At 45.9% G+C, this 16,925-nt stretch overlaps 1 protein-coding gene across 2 annotated transcripts in view; it reads left to right on the top strand.

The window, feature by feature from the left end:
- The window catches only part of dicer1 (dicer 1, ribonuclease type III), a 216,910-nt gene that overhangs the window by 184,868 nt on the left and 15,117 nt on the right, over window positions 1-16,925 (top strand). The window contains exons 26-28 of one of the 2 annotated variants that reach the window (XM_061695435.1): window positions 1,897-2,165; window positions 5,583-5,745; window positions 16,783-16,858. In XM_061695435.1, the coding sequence (XP_061551419.1) occupies window positions 1,897-2,165; window positions 5,583-5,745; window positions 16,783-16,858 (508 nt within the window). The remainder of the gene's footprint in view (window positions 1-1,896; window positions 2,166-5,582; window positions 5,746-16,782; window positions 16,859-16,925) is intronic. The other variant, XM_061695434.1, reaches the window with a different exon arrangement.

Genomic DNA, 16,925 nt, shown 5'->3' with positions numbered 1-16,925 from the left:
AGGGCGCTGAGACTTCAAGGAGTGTATGCGGTTTAAAGTGACGAGTAGTGCGATCATCTGGGACAATGTTGCTTGTGCAAATGTTGCAGATACTCCTCAATCAGTGTGCAAATGGAGCAGATGCTACTCTGGCATGAGTGGCCAGTATATGCAAATAGTGCAGCATGGCGAGACAACTACAGTGAGTGCACGAGTCATACATAATTGGCTCCACAGAAATGTGACAACGAACTCAAGTCAAAAAACAAGACATGCTGGTTGTTGATCAATTAAGCTCCTCACTTCTCGACGAGAAGTGACCTCAGTGGTTGCAAATGGGAACCGTTTAAGATCAAATTCAATGTCTTTAAGGTATGCTGTCGTGTCATGGGAGCAGTCAGATTTAGGTGGAAATCTTTTAAGCTCATACCTGCAGCGACGCCAGGAAAAGCGAGCAACGCGTGGGAGTCGTTGAGGCGGGCTTTACCTGGCGTGGCGGGCTCTTGACTTGGCGGGGCCAGACTCAGAGAGGGGCTTTGCGAAATGGCAGGGGCTTTTGACAGTATCCCAGGATGGTTAGGACAAAGCACTGGGACTGCTGCGTCAAATCTGGAAGACAGACTGACAGGTGTGCACTCATTGATTTCATCAGACAGTGTTTGCTGTAGGAAGACTCAGATTCTAGTGCTGTCAATCGTGATATGAGCGCATTCCTCTTTGAACATCTCAAGCTGAGTCTCAACATCAACTAGGCGGGTTGCAAGGTTTAAACGAGAATTGGACTCTGTTCGTGGTACTGTTAAGTTGATTTGCTGCTGCTGTTCAGTTTCTAGTTTGAGTTTCATTTGTTTATCCTCCTATCCTCCTTACAACATTGAGCGAGATTTGTGTCTTCAGGTTTTGTGCTCAGCGTCACTCATAAGTTGTGCCATGTTGCTATTGAGGACTTCAAGGCTAGCATCTTTGACAGATTCTGCATAACCCGGGACAAGGTCTTTAGTAAGGTTACTGACAAGCTGTTAACGTGTCAAGATTGTCATATTGACTGGGACTTTTTAGAAGTCCCATAATTGCATTGCGTGTGCAGTATCTGGACTTTGTACGCAACTAGAAATGTTAGTATTGCGAGCTCGTTTAAGCAGTGCGTCTAATTTGGAGTAGAGGCACAATATTAGTTAGTGGTGCCATGGGGTGGCACCTGAGGACTGTACTGCAGCAAGCACAACGATTCACACCCCGAAGAAGAACCAGAATGGCAACCTCACAATGATGTCACGTGGAATTTTCCCAACAAGCTGCGTAATGGCCTAAACATCCAGGAGGGGGCACTTGAGGACAATCCAAAGCACACACAACAGTTCCACACCATGAAAAAGAGAGGCAAAATGGCATCATTAAAGGAGCCGCAGAGCAAAAATGACGATCGTCACGAACGCCACGTGTTTTTCACAACACACAAAGAGCTAATACTTTACCTCGTAGCTCCACTTACACACAATAGAGAATTTCCTGTCTGGAACACATTTAACTGCGACCAGTGACTTCCCAAATCGCATATTTACGCGGCGAAGCTTAAAATAAAGTTTCCCAAAACCACAATCTTTTTTTTTTTTCTCTACTTAGGTCACTAATCCAAGCAGTGACGCGGGGCTGCACGTTCAGGACTTCATGGCACGTCAGAGAAAACATCAAAGGCCTTTTTACAAATAATCGGTGTAGCAGTGCCAACTGGGCCATAGTCACTACAATACAGTACATTGCACATATACAGTATCATAAATAATTGGAGGATACCCTGAGTGATTCCTTGTAGGATTCTCTGCATTTCCTTTAAAAATTTAATAAGTTATGAAGACTGGCTTATGTACATTGGTATTTAGTTCACCTCTGCATATATGGCTGTCCTTTTCTCTTCAGATTGTTACCAACGATTGGAGTTTCTTGGTGATGCAATTCTGGACTACCTCATTACAAAGCACCTTTATGAAGACCCGCGGCAGCACTCGCCTGGTGTACTGACTGATCTGCGCTCAGCACTTGTCAACAACACCATTTTTGCCTCTCTGGCCGTAAAGTATGACTACCACAAGTACTTCAAAGCTATCTCACCTGAACTTTTCCACGTTATTGATGACTTTGTGCAGTTTCAACTGGAAAAGAATGAGATGCAAGGCATGGACTCTGAGGTAAGTGCTATTGTGGAGTGTGTATTTGTATACGTATCTTACAATCGCTCATTTGAGCGATTGTAATATACGTCAGAGCGTTTGTAATATACGTCAAGCATTTCATTTCCTCATTGTGCAGGAGAGGCAAGGCAAATTTATTCATATAAGGCTTTTCATACACAAGGCAACACAATATGCTTTACATGATTAAAAGCATTTTAAAACAAAAAGCAGAAAGACATTTAAAAACAAAGGGCAAAAAGACTTAAAAACAAAGAGCAAAAAAAGACAGCTTAAAAATATCTTTAAGTGATGGAAAAACTCAAATGCACAAATCATAAGCATGAGGGAAAAAAAAAAAAGAATAGTTTTAAACCTGGACTTAAAAACATTCATACTTGGGCCTGACGTCCCTTCTATTGGCAGCTGTGGAATAAGCTTGTGTGCAACATAACAGCTAAATGCTGCTTCTCCATGTTTGCTTTGGACTCTGTGCTACACTACCTGACCTGAGTCTGTAGATCTCAGAGCCCTACTAGGTTTATATTCCATAAGCATTTATTTTATTTGTTCCGGACATAAACCATTTAGTGATTTATAGACTAGTAGCATGACTTTAACATAAATTGTACACAGTAGCTGAATAGGGTTAGCTGCTCTTTTGGGGCAGTCCAGTCAGAAGACCATTACAATAGTAAAGTCTACTTGAGCTAAAAGCATGGATGAGCTTCTCCTGGTCTGCTTGGAACATGAAACCCTTCACTTTGGATTTGACTTTATGTCGATCTGATCGGTGTGATCAGTATCGGCCGATAACTAGCATTCTGTGCTGATCGGCTTTCATGTCATAATTCACCGATCTGGTCAATGACGTTATCGATCGGCTCCGGATAAGACATTTAACTCCGTGTCTTCGTGGCGTATGAATTAAATGATTTATTGATTAACAAAGCGGCAGGACCGGATCATGTGTCCCCATCCTGCCTCAAAGTCTGGGCGGACCAGCTCGCTCCAGTCTTCACCCAGATCTTCAACAGATCTTTGGAAATGTGCGAAGTTCCATCCTGTTTCAAACGCTCCACCATCATTCCAGTCCCCAAGAAACCTGCAATCTCTGGTCTGAATGACTACAGGCCTGTCGTTTTGACATCTGTGGTCATGAAGTCCTTTGAACGTCTCGTGCTGGACCACCTCAAGAGTGTCACAGGTCCCCTGCTGGACCCCCTGCAGTTTGCCTACCAAGCGAACAGGTCTGCGGATGACGCAGTCAAAAGGGGACTGCACTTCATCCTAGAACACCTCGACAGTGCAGGGACCTACGCGAGGATCCTGTACGTGGACTTCAGCTCAGCGTTCAACACCATCATCCCTGAACTCTTTTCAACCAAGCTTCTCCAGCTCAGCGTCTCACCTGCCATCTGCCAGTGGATTTACAGCTTTCTGACGGACAGGACACAGCAGGCCAGGCTGGGGGAGGCCACCACATCCACACACAGCATCAGCACTGGGGCGCCCCAAGGTTGTGTCCGCTCTCCGCTGCTCTTCTATCTCTACACGAACGACTGCACCTCAACGCACTCGACTGTCAAACTCCTGAAGTTTGCAGATGACACCACTGTCATCGGCCTCATCAACGACGGTGACGAGTCTGCATATCGACAGGAAGCGGAGCGGCTGGAGCTGTGGTGCGGCCGACACAACCTGGAGCTGAACACGCTCAAGACGGTAGAGATGATCGTGGACTTCAGGAGGCATCCTTCGCCACAGCTACCCCTCACGTTGTCCAGCTGCCTTGTGTCAACCGTCGAGACCTTCAAGTTCCTGGGAATTACAATCTCTCAGGACCTGAAGTGGGCGAACAACATCAACTCAGTCCTCAAAAAGGCCCAGCAGAGGATGTACTTCCTGGGGCTTCTGAGAAAGCACGGCCTGCCACCGCAGCTGCTGAGACAGTTCTACACAGCGGTCATCGAATCAGTCCTGTGTTCTTCCATCACAGTCTGGTTTGGTGCTGCTACAAAAAAGGACAAACTCCGACTGCAACGGACAATCAAATTTTTTTTGACTTGAGTTCGTTGTCACATTTCTGTGGGGCCAATTATGTATTACTCGTGCACTCACTGTAGTTGTCTCGCCATGCTGCACTATTTGCATATACTGGCCACTCATGCCGGAGTAGCATCTGCTCCATTTGCACACTGATTGAGGAGTATCTATAACATTTGCACAACCAACATTGTCCCAGATGATCGCACTACTCGTCACTTTAAACCACATACACTCCTTGAAGTCTCAGCGCCCTTTGCACAATGGTCATTGCACCGGACTATTGCAAAATTAGTCATTCGAACTGCTCTAAGTGCTAGAGGACTCTGCATCTTTTTGCACAATTGTTTTTTGTCAATGTCTTTATGTCTCCAAAGTGTTCTGTAAATTGACTGTCTGTTGTACTAGAGCGGCTCCAACTACCGGAGACAAATTCCTTGTGTGTTTTGGACATACTTGGCAAATAAAGATGATTCTGATTCTGACAACAAGACCGAGACAAATCGAGACCGTGTCAAGACCAAAACCATAAAAATCTATTTTAAAAACCGTGACAAAATTGAACAATTAAATAACATTCCCCCTTTAATTTTTATATTATTTTAAATACATTGGACAGCCAAAAACACGGTGCCTGAAACTCTTTCAAAGTTTAAAATGCGAAAGTCTCAAATGTTTTTTTTCCCCAACTAAATTCTTGCAAAAAAGAAAAAAAAATCAGATTTACTTAAAAATAAAAATTTAATGAAGAGCTTGTTTGTGTTTAAGAAACATTAGCCTGCAGCATTTGGTGGCCTAAAGTTGCACGGTGGGGTAAAAAATGCCTGAGCTCCTGAGGACCCTGACTTATTCTGGGGAAATACGTTATTTTTATCAGATTCGCAGCCATGACCCGGCACATATCAGTAAGTTTCGCAGTTAAGATTCTTCATGGGCGGAAGGGGGAAAGGGCCCGTCGCAACTTGGTGGATGGTTGTTTCAGGTGAGGTGGAATGGAAGGGGCTAAACAATGAGGTTACCTGTATGTGATGTCGCTCAATGAAATTTTTCCCAAGGATCAGTGGCCAGATTCATTAGAATCCTTTAACAAAACAGTACAGCAGCTACAGTCCCCAAATAAACGAGTAATTTTGTTGAGATATATATATATATACACACGCACACACACATATATATATATATATATATATATATATATATATATATATATATATATATATATAATATAAAATGGTGTACCATGACGAAACTGTTGTTGCTACTACAGTAATAGAAAAGCATTGAGCTATTTGTTATTGGTCGCTCTTTTGTCATATTTTCGTGAAGCTAGTTGTTTTTTTTTTTACTGTCATTACTTCACATCACTCTTTTTTTCCCCCTTTATCTCAGCTACGACGCTCTGAAGAAGATGAGGAGAAAGAGGAAGACATTGAAGTCCCCAAGGCTATGGGTGATATCTTTGAGTCACTCGCTGGAGGCATTTACATGGACAGTGGGATGTCATTGGAGATGGTGTGGCAAGTGTATTATCCAATGATGAGGCCACTTATTGGTGAGGAAAAATCATGAATATTTATCATTTGAAATATCACTGTTTAGTTGTGAAAGAAGGGAAACTGAATATGATTCTATGTAGCAAATATGCAAGTACAGTGGAACCTCAGTTCACAAACGGCACTGTTCACCTAACAAAGTGGTTGATAAACACATTTTTCAGACAAATATTGCTTCGATTCATGACCTATGCTTCAGTTCACAGTAGCAGCATTCACTCAGAATGTTCAGTTTTGATTTCTCTTAAACAGCATAAGCGTCATTCACTCTGTGCATCGCGTATTTCAGTTATCTTAGTTTTTTGCTTAAAATTAGGTGGAGCTGCAGCTATCGAATATTTGAGTAATTCTATATTCCACTGAAAATTCCGTTGATTAATCAGATAAAATATATTTGGTTAAATATATTGGTTAAAGAACAATTATGAATACATGAGAAAATGACTTTTCACTGAATAATGAATGACAAATTGGTTTCTTTTTTTAGTTATTCTTTCTTAAATTCACATTGTGCATAGCAGCAAACTATGTATTGTTGTATATAAACGGTTCAGGAATGCAATTTCAAACATCCATCCATCCATCCATTTTCTACCGCTTATCCGGGTCGGGTCGCGGGGGCAGTAGCTTTAGCAGGGACGACCAGACTTCCCTCTCCCCAGCCACTTCATCCAGCTCTTCCGGAGGGATCCCGAGGCGTTCCCAGGCCAGCCGAAGGACGTAGTCTCTCCAGCGCGTCCTGGGTCGTCCCCGGGGTCTCCTCCCGGTGGGACATGCCCGGAACACCTCACCAGGGAGGCGTCCGGGAGGCATCCGAATCAGATGCCCCAGCCACCTCATCTGGCTCCTCTCAATGCGGAGGAGCAGCGGCTCTACTCTGAGATCCTCCCGGATGACCGAGGTTCTCACCCTATCTCTAAGGGAGAGCCCGGACACCCTGCGGAGGAAACTCATTTCGGCCGCTTGTATCCGGGATCTCGTTCTTTCGGTCACGACCCACAGCTCATGACCATAGGTGAGGGTAGGAACGAAGATCGACCGGTAAATTGAGAGCTTCGCCTTTCGGCGTAGCTCCTTCTTTACCACAACGGACCGATACAAAGTCCGCATCACTGCAGACGCTGCACCGATCCGTCTGTCGATCTCCCGTTCCATTCTTCCCTCACTCGTGAACAAGACCCCAAGATACTTGAACTCCTCCACTTGGGGCAGGATCTCATTCCCGACCTGGAGAGGGCATGCCACCCTTTTCCGACTGAGGACCATGGTCTCAGATTTGGAGGTGCTGATTCTCATCCCAGCCGCTTCACACTCAGCTGCGAACTGCTCCAGTGATAGTTGGAGCTCACGGTTTGATGAAGCCAACAGAACCACATCAACAAAAAGCAGAGATGCAATACTGAGGGCACCAAACCGGACCCCCTCTACGCCTTGGCTGCGCCTAGAAATTCTGTCCATAAAAGTTATGAACAGAATCGGCGACAAAGGGCAGCCTTGGCGGAGTCCAACCCTCACCGGGAACGAGTCCGACTTACTGCCGGATATGCGGACCAAACTCTGACTCCGGTCGTACAGGGACCGAACAGCCCGTATCAGGGGGTTCGGTACCCCATACTCCTGAAGCACCCTCCACAGGACTCCCCGAGGGACACGGTCGAACGCCTTCTCCAAGTCCACAAAACACATGTAGACTGGTTGGGCGAACTCCCATGCACCCTCGAGGACCCTGCCGAGGGTGTAGAGCTGGTCCAGTGTTCCACGGCCAGGACGAAAACCACACTGCTCCTCCTGAATCTGAGATTCGACTTCCCGACGGACCCTCCTCTCCAGCACCCCTGAATAGACCTTACCAGGGAGGCTGAGCAGTGTGATCCCCCTGTAGTTGGAACACACCCTCCGGTCCCCCTTCTTAAAAAGGGGGACCACCACCCCAGTCTGCCAATCCAGAGGCACTGTCCCCGATGTCCACGCGATGTTGCAGAGGCGTGTCAACCAGGACAGCCCCACAACATCCAGAGCCTTTAGGAACTCCGGGCGAATCTCATCCACCCCCGGGGCCCTGCCACCGAGGAGCTTTTTAACTACCTCGGTGACCTCAAACCCAGAGATAGGAGAGCCCGCCTCAGAGAACCCACACTCTGCTTCCTCATGGGAAGGCGTGTCGGTGGAATTGAGGAGGTCTTCGAAGTATTCTCCCCACCGACTCACAACGTCCCGAGTCGAGGTCAGCAGCGCCCCATCCCCACTATACACAGTGTTGGTGGTGCACTGCTTTCCTCTCCTGAGACGTCGGATGGTGGACCAGAATTTCCTCGAAGCCGTCCGGAAGTCTTTCTCCATGGCCTCACCGAACTCCTCCCATACCCGAGTTTTTGCTTCAGCGACCACCAGAGCTGCATTCCGCTTGGCCAGCCGGTACCCATCAGCTGCCTCAGGAGTCCCACAGGCCAAAAAGGCCCAATAGGACTCCTTCTTCAGCTTGACGGCATCCCTCACCGTTGGTGTCCACCAACGGGTTCGGGGATTGCCGCCACGACAGGCACCGACCACCTTACGGCCACAGCTCCGGTCGGCCGCCTCAGCAATGGAGGCGTGGAACATGGTCCACTCGGACTCGATGTCCCCAGCCTCCCCCGGAACATGAGCAAAGTTCTGTCGTAGGTGGGAGTTGAAACTCCTTCTGACAGGGGATTCTGCCAGACGTTCCCAGCAGACCCTCACAATACGTTTGGGCCTGCCACGTCGGACCGGCATCTTCCCCCACCATCGGAGCCAACTCACCACCAGGTGGTGATCAGTTGACAGCTCCGCCCCTCTCTTCACCCGAGTGTCCAAGACATGTGGCCGCAAGTCCGATGACACGACCACAAAGTCTATCATCGAACTGCGACCTAGGGTGTCCTGGTGCCAAGTGCACGTGTGGACACCCTTATGCTTGAACATGGTGTTCGTTATGGACAATCCATGATGAGCACAGAAGTCCAATAACAGAACACCGCTCGGGTTCTGATCGGGGGGGCCGTTCCTCCCAATCACGCCCTTCCAGGTCTCACTGTCATTGCCCACGTGAGCATTGAAGTCCCCCAACAGAACAATGGAATCCCCAGCGGGAGCGCTCTCCAGCACCCCCTCCAAGGACTCCAAAAAGGGTGGGTACTCTGAACTTCTGTTTGGTGCATAGGCCCAAACAACAGTCAGGACCCGTCCCCCCACCCGAAGGCGGAGGGAGGCTACCCTCTCGTCCACCGGGGTGAACCCCAACGTACAGGCGCCGAGCCGGAGGGCAATAAGTATACCCACACCTGCTCGGCGCCTCTCACCATGGGCAACTCCAGAGTGGAAGAGAGTCCAACCCCTCTCGAGAGGACTGGTACCAGAGCCCAAGCTGTGTGTGGAGGCGAGTCCGACTATATCTAGTCGGAACTTCTCGACCTCACACACCAGCTCGGGCTCCTTCCCTGCCAGAGAGGTGACATTCCACGTCCCTAGAGCCAGCTTCTGTAGCCGGGGATCGGATCGCCAAGGTCCCCGCCTTCGGCCACCGCCCAGCTCACACTGCACCCGACCCCTATGGTCCCTCCCACAGGTGGTGAGCCCATGGGAAGGGGGAGCCACGTTACCCTTTCGGGCTGTACCCGGCCGGGCCCCATGGGCGCAGGCCCAGCCACCAGGTGCTCGCCTTCGAACCCCACCACCAGGCCTGGCTCCAGTGGGGGGCCCCGGTGACCTGCGTCCGGGCAAGGGAAAACGAAGTCCATTGTTGGTCGTCATCATTAGGGGTCTTTGAGCCGTGCTTTGTCTGGTCCCTCACCTAGGACCTGTTTGTCATGGGTGACCCTGCCAGGGGCATAAAGCCCCAGACAACTTAGCTCCTAGGATCACTGGGACACACAAACCCCTACACCACGACAAGGTGACTGCTCAAGGAGGGGGCAATTTCAAACAAATAAAAATAAATAAAACACAGATATACAGTGGGTACGGAAAGTATTCAGACCCCCTTAAATTTTTCACTCCATTCAAGAACAGAGTTGTTCTGAAGCCACGACTTTGTTATTTTAGCTGTGCGCTTAGGGTCATTGTCTTGTTGGAAGGTGAAGCTTTGGCCCAGTCTGAGGTCCTGAGCACTCTGGAGAAGGTTTTCGGGCAGGATATCCCTGTACTTGGCTGCATTCATCTTTCCTTCGATTGCAATCGTCTTGTCCCTTCAGCTGAAAAAAACCCTCACAGCATGATGCTGCCACCACCATTCTTCACTGTTGGGACTGTATTGGCCAGGTGATGAGCAGTGCCTGGTTTTCTCCACACATACCACTTCGAACTAAGGCCAAAAATCATGGTCTCATCAGACCAGAGAATCTTATTTCTCACCATCTTGGGAGTCATTCAAGTGTTTTTTAGCAAACTCCATGCGGGCTTTCATGTGTCTTGTACTGAGGAGAGGCTTCCGTCGGGCCACTGTGCCATAAAGCCCTGACTTGTGGAGGGCTGCAGTGATGGTTGACTTTCAAGAACATTCTCCCATCTCCGACTGCATCTCTGGAGCTCGGCCACAGTGATCTTTGGGTTCTTCTTTACCTCTCTCACCAAGGCTCACCAGTTTCAATAATACTGTTTTTTTCTGTCAATATGGGATGCTGTGTGTACATTGAGGGGGGGAAATTACTTAAATGATTTTAGCAAATGGCTGCAATATAAAGTATGAAAAGTTTAAGGGGGTCTGAATACTTTCCTTACCCACTGTATATCACACTCTTGGCTGCAGAGAACAGCCTCTGAGCTGGCATAATGACTATAAACCGCGCCACCAGGACAGTTTTCCATCCATCCGTTTTCTTCCACTTATCAGAGGTTGGGTCGTGGAGGCAGTAGCTCGAGCAGGGACACCCATACTTCCCTCTCCCCAGCCACTTCATCCAGCTCTTCCGGGGGGATCTTGAAACATAGTCCCCGGGGTCTCCTCCCGGTGGGACATGCCTCGAACACCTCACCAGGGAGGCGTCCGGGACGCATCCTAATCAGATGCACCAGCCACCAGATCTGGCTCCTCTCAATGTGGAGGAGAAGCGGCTCTACTCTGAGCTCCTTCCGGATGACCAAGCTTCTCACGCTATCTCTAAGGGAGAGCCTGGACACCCTGCGGAGGAAACTCATTTCGGCCGCTTGTATCCGGGATCTTGTTCTTGCGATCACGACACACAGCTTGTGACCCTAGGTGAGGGTAGGAACGTAGATCGATCAGTAAATTGAGAGCTTCGCCTTAGCTCAATCTTCACTACAACGGACCGATACAAAGTCCGCATCACTGCAGACGCTGCACCGATCCGCCTGTCGATCTCCCGTTCCATTCTTCCCCCACTCGTGAACAAGACCCCAAGATACTTGAACTCCTCCACTTGGGGAGGATCTCATCCCCGACCTGGAGAGGGCACGCCACCCTTTTCCGACTGAGGACCATGATCTCGGATTTGGAGGTGCTTATTTTTATCTCAGCCGCTTCACACTCGGCTGTGAAACGCTCCAATGAGAGTTGGAGATCACACCTTGATGAAGAAGCACATAATCTGCAGAAAGCAGACATACAATAATGAGGCCACCAAACCGGACCCCCGGTATACCTCTGCCGCGCCTAGACATTCTGTCCATAAAAGGAATGAACAGAATCGGTGCCAAAGGGGAGCCTTGGTGGAGCCCAACTCTCACCGGAACAGAGTCCGACTTACTGCCAGCAATGCGGACCAAACTCTGACACTGGTCGTACAGGGAATGAACAGCCCGTATCAGGGTTTTGGTACCCCATCATCCCGAAGCACCCCCCACAGGACTTCATGAAGGACACGGTCACACACCTTCTCCAAGTCCACAAAACACATGTAGACTAGTTGGGCGAGTGGAGGCAAGCCCGACTATATCTTCTCGGAACTTCTCGACCTCACACACCAGCTCGGGTTCCTTCCCTGCCAGAGAGGTGACATTCCACGTCCCTAGAGCAAGCTTCTGTAGCCAGGGATCAGATCGCCAAGGTCCCTGCCTTCGGCCACCGCCCAGCTCCATAAACCACGCCACCAGGACAATTTTCCCTCCTTGAAATTCTGCGGACAACGCGCTTCTGTGACTACAGAATGGTGCTCCATGAGCGGCCAGGAGGAGGAGGAGGGAAGGAGGCTGTGAGGCTAACGGCACTACACTGTTGTGCTGCACCTCCAGCGGCTTCTATAACTGCTGGCAATGGGCCGCGGGGGGCGGCAGATCTCATCCATTTTACCGCTACTTCACAACACAACATGCATGGGTGAGATTTCAAGCCATATCTCAACAATTCAGTACTATATTGTTCTCAGTCTACTGTATTTAGAAAGACCTGAACACTTCACCACTGATGTTTTGAATGATACACTGGGACAATATTATGCCACCGTCCAGTCAAGACCGACAGAGAGTACAGCTTTGCCATACTGAGAGTTTGTATCAACCATCACATAGTCGTGCTCAAAAGTACTGGCACCCCACGAGCATATTGGCACCCCATCAGCACGAATGTGTTGTCTATTATATATATTTTTGTCTTAAAAAAAAATCATTCTCTCACTATTCTGGCATGAAGAAAATAGAAATAATTTTGGACGTCATAATTGACCGAAAACAGGAAAGTTTTAGTCTGATTTTATGTCAGTCAAGAAAAAAAGAAAGCATAGTCTCTTTTTATGCAGTCATAGTTTAAACGTCTGACACATTTTAGCCAATATTGTTTGAGACACTTTTTAAGCACAACTGTATAAATATATCCAATATTGCGTGTAATCATGATAACTGATTTTATCACTATAGCTGTGGTCATTATTTAACATTGTCAAACAAATTTGTTTGTTGGTGTACTGAATAGCATTTACATTCCCTTAGAAAGTTATGGGATTGGAGTGACTGTTCATTGTCAAGCCCTCAGACGTTGCAAGGGAAAATAAATTATTTTTGTAAGACTTTCTATTTTGACTACAAAACATCTACAGTCCCCTCCAAAAATATTGGAACGGCAAAGTAAATTCCTTTCTTTTTGTTGGGTTTCATTTGGGTTTCAGATCAAAAGATGAATATGAGACAAAAGGTTAGAATTTCAGCTTTTATTTCATGGTATTTATATCGAGATATGGTAAACAACTCAGGACACAGCACCTTTTGTTTGAATCGACCCACTTTTCAAGTGAGCAAAATATTGGAGCATGTGACTAATAGGTGTTTCTAGTTACTCAGGTATTGCCTTTTAGATTGATTGTTTAAACATTAGTGCTTGCTTTTGGCTTTGGATTTCACCTGTGAAAACTGCATTTGCTGTGACGCAAACATGAAGACCAGAGAGCTGCCTATGGGAGAAAAGCAAACCATTTTGAAGCTGAGAGAAGAGGGAAAATTGTTCAGAGCTGGGCATAGCCAATCCAACAATTTGGAATGTCCTGAAAAAGAGAGAAACTACTGGTGTACTGAATAATGGCCTCTTTATACTCCCGCGCTCGCAATGCATCACATGATGGACGCATTGGGCCGTGTGGCCCCTATGCGTCACTTGACGCGCACATGGCACAAATTGTCGCGTGTTTTACCTCCTGAAAAGGAGACTGAAGGGAGAAACCCCCAGAAACGAAAGAATTAAAAGAGGCTGCAGTAAAGGCCTGGAAAAGCATTTCAAATTAAGAATGCAACAGTCTGGGGAAGTCAATGCGTCGCAGGCTTGATGCAGTTCTTGGAAGTAAGGGTTATGCCGCCAAATATTAAATATTATTCACTTTAAGTTACCGTAATTACTCGTGTATAATGCACATCCCCACCCCCCCCAAAAAAAAATTGTCAAAAGTCAATAGTGCGCATTACACATAGGTAGAGGAGAAATTTTGACTTTCACGTTATAAATGTATGCCGCTGTCTAGAGGTTATGGAAAAGATGTCCACTTTCATTCCAATATGCCACCGCCCCCTAGAGGTTATGAAAATGTTGTACACTTTAATTCTAGTATGCCACCTAGAGGTTATGAAAAAGCTGTAGCCTACACTTTCATTCCGACGACAAAAGTAAATAGGACTGCCTATATATTCAATTGTGTTATAAGTTTACATACCCAGGCAGAGTTTGGGAAAAAACATTTTTTAAATGCGACTGATGACTGAACAACTACCATTATTAATTTATCTATGGTTATGTTTTGTTTAATGATAATGATTTTCTGACATGCTTGACAGTTTAATTTGAATCCCATTAAAATAAAATGAAATGTGTTTCGCCTGGTCCTTCATGTTTTCTTTAAAGAATTGTATACATCTTACAAATTCTGCCTGGGTAATCAAACTTATGAGCACAACTGTGTGTTTTCCATTTATTAAATAAAAGTTGGGCTGTGAATTAAAAAAAACTAACAAATACAGATACTACTTCATGTTTTGATCATATGGGTAGAAGCAAAATCATGCATTGTAAAAATGCATTATACATTAGTTTAAGGGTTTTCCAGAATTTTTAGGTCAAGTTTGGGGGTGCGCATTATACAACCCCAATTCCAATGAAGTTGGGACGTTGTGTTAAACATAAATAAAAACAGAATACAATGATTTGCAAATCATGTTCAACCTATATTTAATTGAATACACTACAAAGACAAGATATTTAATGTTCAAATTGATAAACATTATGGTTTTTAGCAAATAATCATTAACTTAGAAATATATGGCTTTAACACGTTCCAAAAAAGCTGTGACAGGGTCGTGTTTACCACTGTGTTGACATCACCTTTTCTTTTAACAACATTCAATAAACGTTTGGGAACTGAAGACACTAATTGTTGAAGCTTTGGAGGTGGAATTCTTTCCCATTCTTGCTCGATGTACAGCTTCAGCTGTTCAACAGTCCGGGGTCTCCGTTGTCATATTTTACGCTTCATAATGCGGCACACATTTTCAATGGGAGACAGGTCTGGACTGTAGGCAGGCCAGTCTAGTACCCGCACTCTTTTACTACGAAGCCACGCTGTTGTAACACGTGCAGAATGTGGTTTGGCATTGTCTTGCTGAAATAAGCAGGGGCGTCCATGAAAAAGACGTTGCTTGGTTGGCAGCATATGTTTCTCCAAAACCTGTATGTACCTTTCACCATTAATGGTGCCGTCACAGATGTGTAAGTTACCCATGCCATTGGCACTAACACAGCCCCATACCATCACAGATGCTGGCTTTTGAACTTTGTGTCCATAACACTTTTCCACATTGCATCAGTCCATCTTAGATGAGCTCGGGCCCAGACAAGCCAGCGGTGTTTCTGGGTGTTGTTGATAAATGGCTTTTGCCTTGCATAGTAGAGTTTCAAGTTGCACTTACGGATGTAATGCCGAACTGTATTTACAGACATTGGTTTTCTGATGTGTTCCTGAGCCCATGTGGTAATATCCTTTACACATTGATGTCGGTTTTGATGCAGTGCCGCCTGAGCGATCGAAGGTCACGGGCATTCAATGTTGGTTTCTCCAGATTCGTTGAACCTTTTGATGATATTACGGACCGTAGATGATGAAATCCCTAAATTCCTAGCAATTGTACGTTGAGGAACATTGTCCTTAAACTGTTGGACTATTTTCTCACGCACTTGTTCACAAAGAGGTGAACCTCGCCCCATCTTTGCTTGTGCATGACTGACTTTTATACTCAAACATGGCACCCACCTGTTCCCAATTAGCCTCTTCACCTGTGGGCTGTTCCAAACAGGTTTTTGATGAGCATTCCTCAACTTTCGCAGTCTTTTTTGCCACCTGTCCCAGCTTTTTTGGAACGTGTTGCAGCCATAAAATTCTAAGTTCATGATTATTTGTTAAAAACAATAAAGTTGATCAGTTTGAACATTAACTATCTTGTCTTTGTAGTGTATTTAATTACATATAGGCCGAACATGAATTGCAAATCATTGTATTCTCTTTGTATTTAACACGTCTCAACTTCATTGGAATTGGGGTTGTACAAGGGTGTGCATTATACACGAGAAATTACGGTAATTTAATAATGTCTGTTCCAATACCTTTGCTCACTTGAAAAGTGGGTGGCGTCAAAGAAACGGTGCTCTGTTCCAAGTTGTTGTTTAACACATCTTGATGTAAATACCTCTTTTGCCTCTTGTCCATCTTTTCATCTGAAACCCAAACGTCTTCAGTATACAACACAAACAAAGGAATTGTCCTTGCCGGACCAATACTTTTGGAGGGGACTGTATTTTCTTAAATTGTCACGAATTATGTGAATGTTTTACCAAGAAAACTGGTAAAATTATTAAATTAGGGTCTGGAAAAAGTATGGAATTTTTAAATTTTTATAACAGTGTCTATGCACGCATTTATTTAGTGGCAAAATGTGCCCCCCGTGCCGATCGAATGCCCCCCACCCTATCAGGTGTGACCCTGACACTGCTCCTAAAGAAGCTAAAACGTGCAAGTGATTGTGCTATTCAGAAGCCATAAATAGAGTTGTGGTTCTGGTGGCGTCTGGCATGTGGCATCATGTTTCTATTTGTTTCTTCTGAGGAATTGTAAATGCTCTACTTTGGAGTACAGGAGGAGTTCCTTTCCTCTGACTGTGGAAATGCGGCATGCTGATCAGTCACTGCTGGTGCACATGCGTACCACCGTACGTGAAAGTACGTTTTTGCAATGTAACCGGGCAGTCATCTGGCGGGAGGTGGGAAGGCTCCTGGGCTTTGCATGTTTGGGCGCGTCATCCACGGACTGTGCTGCAAGGAGACTTGGTTCTGGGTCCGGAACGAATTCATTCTATTTCTATTCATTTCACTGGGACAAACTGTTTTGGTCCGCAAAAATTTCAGATCACGAACAGAGTTTCAGAACAAATTAAGTTAGTGAACTGAGTTTCCAATGTAATACTAAAAACTGATACTAATAATAATAATTATTATTATTATTATCATTATTAATAATACAATCTCGTGATTTAAAATAAACATCTGTATATGAAACATTTTCTATCACAATTGTCTAACCCTGCATCACTTGCAGAGAAATTCTCTGCAAATGTGCCCCGTTCTCCTGTGAGGGAATTGCTTGAAATGGAACCAGAAACTGCCAAGTTCAGGTAAGGGAACAGTTCTTTAAACTTGGCTATTGTTTACAGTATACCATTGTGGCAACAATAAATAAAA

This window comes from Phycodurus eques, chromosome 14 (genome assembly GCF_024500275.1).
Source record: "Phycodurus eques isolate BA_2022a chromosome 14, UOR_Pequ_1.1, whole genome shotgun sequence".
Lineage (NCBI taxonomy): Eukaryota > Metazoa > Chordata > Actinopteri > Syngnathiformes > Syngnathidae > Phycodurus > Phycodurus eques.
The sequence above is the reverse complement of the archived record's forward strand: the minus strand, read 5'-3'. Positions and strand labels throughout refer to the sequence as shown.